General features: G+C 46.7%; 1 protein-coding gene across 1 annotated transcript; it reads right to left on the bottom strand.

Moving 5' to 3' along the window:
* Window positions 1-574: 574 nt before the first annotated feature.
* On the bottom strand, window positions 575-6,681 carry LOC116377757 (ATP-dependent DNA helicase Q1-like). Its single transcript, XM_031839470.1, has 7 exons — window positions 6,157-6,681; window positions 5,935-6,073; window positions 5,753-5,844; window positions 5,449-5,665; window positions 4,146-4,275; window positions 3,639-3,650; window positions 575-2,050 (listed from the first exon to the last, which is right to left on the bottom strand). The coding sequence occupies exons 1-7, from the start codon at window positions 6,245-6,247 to the stop codon at window positions 1,382-1,384; spliced, it is 1,350 nt and encodes a 449-aa protein (XP_031695330.1). The 5' UTR covers window positions 6,248-6,681; the 3' UTR covers window positions 575-1,381.
* Window positions 6,682-7,126: the final 445 nt, after the last annotated feature.

Here is a 7,126-nt window from a genome sequence, read left to right as displayed (position 1 = left end):
ACAAATACTCACTCCAGCATCACTTGTGGATTAATCCACTGCTGAGAAGAGTCCCCAACAAGCCCACTGTTACACTGTTTAAGGGCCTAGTTGAGCCGCTTGTTTGTTCAATCAACATAGATACTTATGAGGTGTTTGTAGATTTACTTCATTAGGAGAGACACAGAGTCGAGAAGTCATAACGTATAGAAAGTGAAAACTAAAACAGGATAAGGCCACATATGCTGCCTGTCTTGATTCGATCCAAAGTGTCGGTGTTAGGAATACGTCTCTTCACACGTTCCTCAGGGACACAGATCAAGCTTTGTGAGTCATTCACATTTAGTAGTTTCCAACCTGTTAGGACGTCCTCAGGCCGGGTTCACTGGATGCGGACGCAGCATGAAGCACAGCGCGCTGTCTTTAGTTGCACCAGCAGAAGCCGGGCTGTTCACCCAAGAAGCAGGATTGTGCTTCTCGGTTTCTTTCTGCAGCACAGGTGATGGACTTCTGTCTGTTTGAACACAGCGGACACGCCTCCTTTAGATTAGCTCGCTGTATGTTACCTTCAGGACACAACTGACACTCACACTGCTGTTAGAAATGAAATTTAATAACATGAAGAGCTCATCAAACTGAGATGTGATGGTCCACACATGAAGCAGGTCTCATGCATGGAGCTATGAAACTAACATACAGCAGAATAATAAACTGACAGAAGCTCAATCAATACAGATCCATTGAGTCTGTTTGTTTCTCTGGGTCAGGGTCAGCTTCAGCACAACTTGTTTGTACAACGTGTTGATAGTCCACATAGAAGGTGAAGGGAAGCGGAGTGTCAGAGAGAGGAGAGACAGACAGTATTGTTTCAGACAGTAAGACTCACGAGTGAAGAAGTGTAGAGAAGGCAAAGAGGGGGCGGAGTGTGTCTCTGTGGAGAACACCACCAGGTGGCTCTAAAGCCTTCACTGTGACTGACAGCAGAAAGAGCCTCTGTGGTCCCAGTAGAAGAGAAGACGTTCATGTTTCACAGCAGAAAGCTGCAGGAATGAGTCCTGTTCCCTCGTGTGCCTCTGCTTGGATGTCTGTTTACCACAAGCTGAAGAGATTTAAACGTTTAGTTCTCGGATATAAAATAAGTCAGTAAATGCTCCTCTGGTGATTTTAGTCTAAATGAGACGACTAAACATCATCAGAGAACACTTTAGGTGAAGTGGTGTTGATTTGAGAAGATTATTTCACTGAACTAAATGAGTAGGAGTCATAAAGTGTTTCCACACAGATTCTCTTGTGTAGAAGAATCCCATTGGCCTTGTATGGAGATTACCAGGGCGACACGTCGTCCCTGCTGCGGTCTGTACACCTACAGTATGTGCATTGAATGGAACTTGGAACTGTGCCGTCAGCGGTGAACCAGCTTCCTCCTGCCACTCACTCGGGTCCACAGGCTGCGAGCCGTCTGGGCTATGGTCCCCCTGCGGGGCAGACGGAGGCTCCTCAGAGGCTCCCTGATACATGCCAGCACCCCTGGCTCAGAGGGCTGCCCCAGGTACTCATGGGAAACGTGGTTGATTCTCTTCAGCTGTTTGCTGTAGTAGTTCCTCAGGTCACAGAGCTCTTCGGCTGCAGTCTCAGAGATGATGGAGGCGTGGGATGGAGAGCTGGGCACCGTGTTGGTGGCTGGGCCGGGACAGGGAACAGCTGCTGCTGCTGCTGCTGCTGCTGCTGCTGCTGCTGCTGCTGCTGCTATGTCCGTACGGGGTTTCCTCCTCACTCTCTGAGGGGTGGTGGCTTTGCGTTTGGAACAAGGTTTAACTGGATGTGATGGTGTTTTCACACCATCACTGTTATCTATAATGTTTATTTCAACGTCCACCTCGATGCCATGGTGAGGCGTGATGGAGCCCCCGTGGTTCTCCTCCTCCTCTCCAGGTCGGTCTGTCAGCTGCTTCTGTCTCCTGGACTGGTTCCTCTGCTCTTTGAATACTTTCTGTTTGGGTTGTGGGGGACAGCCGTGGTCCATGACAATGGGGTCAAAGGTCATATCAAGCTCCTCCTCGGCTGACGTGTCCTGTAACCATGTGAGAAGCTAGTGTCATTGAACAACAGGAGAAAAGTTCATAACGTCCATTACTTACTGTCCTTTAGAGCAATAAGCAATTTAAATAGTAGCGTAACAGAATGTCTACTCTCTGTGAAGTCAGTTAGTGAGAGTTAGTGGGAGCATGAACATCAGCACCAGATCATGAGGAATAGGCTTGGGCGATAATAATGACAAATGGCATATTTGATTTCTGTTAGGAAGGAAATGCACCGTCCATCTGAGCGACAGGACGTCCTGTTCCTGTTCTTCACTAATGAACACAAGAAAAGGCAATCAGCCAGCCGAGCCACACAGACACCAAGCAGTGGAGAGCAGAGCAGAGCACGGGGCTGAGCCTGTCTGCAGGAACAAGAAGTCGTCATCTACAGTGTAGGTCACACTCGCATGAATTACATAACAGCGGTGTATACACTTCTAGTGTGCAGTGAATATTTGTGAATCTGTGTGAATAGGCAGCATCTTTAGACTGCTGCTGACTAGCACACTGTGAGCTGCACCTCCCTCCATTAGCAGAAGGACTAATACGGAGCACATTATTCAGCTCATCTTTTCTTGCATTAGTGTGACCAGAGAGCCTGACCCCATCAATAAGAGCGTGTGGTGCCAGTAATGTTTATCGCCCAAGCCTGCTGGTTAGGAACAATCAGATGACATCATGCTTATTAATTTTAGACTTAGAAAAGCATTTAAATGACATAAGCACAGATTCCTCCAGCACTCAAGACTGTCTGATCCAAAAGTGAAGCACCCAGTCTGAGCGTGGACAGAGCCATGCCGACAGAAGCAGTGAACAGAGTAAAGAAGGAGGGACTGTACTTTGGCAGCTTGTCTTCTGGACAGGGTGGGGGTTAGGGGAGGTCTGTCTTGACTTTCTTGGACACAGGGGCGTCTCCACCACTGTGAACTGATCTCTTTCTCTCTTTGGCCTTGCCCTGGCCACTCACAGCTTTCACCTGCAGGTCATTAATAACAGTCTTTACCGGTGAGGTTCAAAGACCCACACGAGGTGGACGAGGGACACGAGAGGGGAGGACACTCACATGGACATACACAACACAATCCTCCATTCATCATCACTGTCCAAGGCTGGAACCCGTGCACTCACATCATGTTCCAGGGTCTGTGCACATCTACATGGAACAGTTTAAGACCGGAGCTCAGGAGGCTGAAGGGTGGTGTGAACAGATCAATAACAAAATCCATGTCCAAAGCTTTTAACCACATCTCAGTCTTCTTCATCATCATTTCATTCCTTGTTCACGTTACAACTGAGCCAACTGTGATCTGCTGATGAAGACCATGAGAGGCGTTTAAAGGTCCGGAAGCAGACACGGATAGTAAGTGGACTTTGTTAAGAGTGAGCTTGATTATTTCATTCCTCAAGTGACTGCTAGTGGTAATACTGTAACGATGATGAACACGTACGTCAGTAAACAGAATGATAAAGGCAACATGAGAGCAGAGGTTGACTCTACAGCAGTCTGTGATGAGTCATGTTGGGTACTAGTGATCATTAGTAGCTATGTGCATCAGTGTACAGTCACAACAGACTTACCTCCAGGGATCTCTAGAGACAATGAGTAGAAGACACAACATGTTAAAATGAGCAGAGCGGACTGGAACAAACATCCCATCAATACAGAAACACAGGAGCTGCTGAGGGGAGGTCTCTGCTACACTCTTAGTTACAACGGCTCAACTCTAATGTCGCCTATTTCATCTTTTCATGCATTTCCAGTAGTAGCAGGGCTGTGACATCTGAGAGGTTGTTCCTGCTGCCGTGGAGGACAGTTTAACGTCGGCCACCATTACAGGGAGTACTTCACACAGCTCCTGTTTCTATCTGCATACATGTCATGTTGAAGCTTCTCAGTGTTCACTGACACTACTGTAGTTGTATTTAGATTGTTCGTAACTAGTTGTGCTTTTTAACTGGACTGCCAACAGTGGAGAGAGGACTGTCGAAAAGTTGAATTCTTTCATTTGGAGTTTTAAGAAAATAACCTTCTCAGGCAATCCATGCACTATGTCAGATGTTTGATGTGTGATCAGCTTTACTCACCACAGCAGGCCCCGCCACTGATGACCTCATCTTCATGCTGAGCGTGTGAGTCTGGCTCTTCAGCAGAGGAGCTTTGCGGCCCAGCTTCATGTAGAAGTAGGTGGTGTACGGAGTGAAGCTGAAATCCTCTCTGAAGGCACCACACACAATGACATGCCAATGTCAGACAAGTCTCAACCTGTTCCTCTTACAATAGCTCCACTAGGAGCATTACCACCGAAACAATCATTACTGTCCATGTACCTGTTGGAGAAATGGTTTCAGGTCACAGGTTAGTCCTCAGTGAAGGATAGCAGACAGGGTCCTGAATGTCCAGAGTCTTCCATAGTTTCTTACACAACCTGTCCAGAGGAAAGCCACCTCAAACCTGCAGCCTGCATGTGCTCTACATGTGCTCTGCATGTGCTCTACATGTCGGTACACAATCAGGACAGACTGAGGTCCCTTCATCTCACAAGTTAAGGAACAAACAGTCACTTCTTCTGGACTGATTGTGGTCATGTTTGCTTCACGCTGTATGTAAAGTAGCTGAGCGATTGACCAGTACTGTCAATTAGTTACGATTTGTTTCAACATTCAAAGAAACAGATTCCAGTCAGTCAGAGAAACAGTCCTCCATAAAGAAACTGACCAATAAAGCTTATGTATTATGGCACTACATTTATGGTGGAGCTGGGCGATAGGGCCTAGAATTGATATATACACCAACAGTATATCACAGCATATTGGTTTTTCCTAAAATGTCAATATAAATGCTTCTGAAGGGTAGAACACTGGTGTGAAACTGCATGTCATCATTTCAACCATCCCAAAGTCAATGTGACCAGTCAAAACACTACAAGTTATCTTTTCTCTTTCTTATTAGCATCTATAGGTATTTGCAGAAAAGACGATTCAAATGAATAGGAAATAAATGATTGTAGTTTTATCTGAATCTTGTCACTAGTAGTTTTAATGACGTGTTAAACAGCTCATAATTCATCTGTTAGCTCTGTGCTGTCACTGTGACACTGAACAGCATGATGGGAATGAATTACAATACAAGAACTGTCTGATCAAGTTAGTTCCAAATGTTTTCAAGGCTGTTCCTCTATGGAGTATTGTGGAGACAAATAGTGAGCTTCATATCTGTGACCCATGTGGTGTCTGTGACGTGATCGTCTGTGCCGCTGTGTGCCCACGTTAGACTGTCATGCGGTGGCACGTGTGTAAATGTGACTGGTCGGAGCTTCTCCTCTACCCGTTTAATATCGATGATTGAAGGGATGATGAAGAAAAGAAACAAGAGCAGATGGCGAGTCACCTGAGGTATCCCTGCAGCAGCAGCATCACAACCACAGCTTCAGCCTGCAGCCGACTCAGGCTGGTGGTCTGGATCATCTTCCTGCGCTTGGCTGGGCCTTTGCCCATCCACGCATCCACCAGCTTCAGAGGAGTCAGCTTCTCATCCACCGACGCCGACACCTCCACAATTTGCACCACCTGCTTGGCATGCTGGGTAATGTCCACGGTGATGTAGTCTGGAGAGATAGGTCAGAAGTTGGCTTTCCACATCCCTAAAGAACACATGCAGCCATGGATTCTATTAAAACACATCACATACACACCTTGTGCATGGCGGCAAGTATCACACATCTGGTTGCATCCTTCATCGTCCCACACCTCGTCAAAATGAACAGCCATGAGAGAGCGCCGACACCTTCACACAGCAAACACAAAACGCAACAGTCAAGTCACGGCGCGTAAGCTGTCCTCTCTGACACCATGGGACGTACTGAGAACCTGCTACCTGTCCACATTCTGGCAGTAGTCCACTATCTGCAGCAGCTTCTGCTGACCAACGTTCTCCATCACCACCATGGTGCTGATCCTGAAGATGTCAGAGAAGCCAAAGTAGAGGATGCAGTCTGCTTGACCGTCGTCTCGACCTGGAGATCCACAGACAGGTATTGACTGAGCTGTACCAGTATGAAGTAGTATTCTGTCCTGATAGGAGTGAGGTGGTGTCTACCTGCGCGTCCACTCTCTTGATAGTAGTTCTCGATGGACTTACTGATGGTGTGGTGGATGACAAACCTGACGTCAGGCTTGTCGATGCCCATACCAAACGCCACTGTGGCTACCACCACCTATAGGACAACAGTATGACAAAGTGGAACTCAATGGCAGCCGCACATACAGCTCGCATCATCATTTGTAGGGCTGCACAGGACCCCTTGCACTGAGGGCAGTCACCAAATCCACAGTCCCGGGAAGCAGCGAGGTCTGGCTGAGGGGTGTTGTAAAGCTTACAGCCGGATCCACAAACCACCTTCACCCTGGACCTTTACAAGACCCACCTACGGGAGCCGGTTTGTGGTGCACATGGAGGTAGTGTGCCCGGCGAGAGCCAGCCAGCACCGGGGAGAGCTGTCGTCTCCAAGTGATACATATTTTAAATCAAAGTATTTTTGGTCATAATCTATTTTGACCAGTGGCGGCTGGTGGAAAATGTTCTAGGTAGGGCATCCTATCAATTTCAGCAAACATCCCAGTATGATTTAATGCAAAAAAATTAAAGTATCAAACACGCATTACTACTTTGCAGTTAAATATTTAACACGAAAAAAAGCAGTAAATAACACTTATATAATATAATATAACATGTGTATTTATTGAGATGCCCTATGGACCTTGTTATAGGAGGTAAAGATCAGGAGAAGTAAACATGAAGTGTAATTATGAATACTGATGTTAAATTAAGCTATGATGAGTTTTCACTGTTAATTTACCATCTCAGTTACATGTTGATGCCTCCATGACCAAGTTAAGCAGATGAGACTGAGGACAACTATGTAGAAGAACAGATGTTCACTTTGCCTAATATGTAGCTTGACAGAGTTCTCCATGTGTGCCCTGGTGTTCTCGTTTCCTTACCTCCTCATCCCTCACTCCCTCCCTACCCTGGTGTTCTCATGTTTCCTTACCTCCTCATCCCTCAC

Source organism: Anarrhichthys ocellatus, unplaced genomic scaffold (assembly GCF_004355925.1).
Source record: "Anarrhichthys ocellatus isolate YVR2014 unplaced genomic scaffold, GSC_Weel_1.0 scaffold1643, whole genome shotgun sequence".
Taxonomy (NCBI): Eukaryota; Metazoa; Chordata; class Actinopteri; order Perciformes; family Anarhichadidae; genus Anarrhichthys; species Anarrhichthys ocellatus.
The sequence above is the reverse complement of the archived record's forward strand: the minus strand, read 5'-3'. Positions and strand labels throughout refer to the sequence as shown.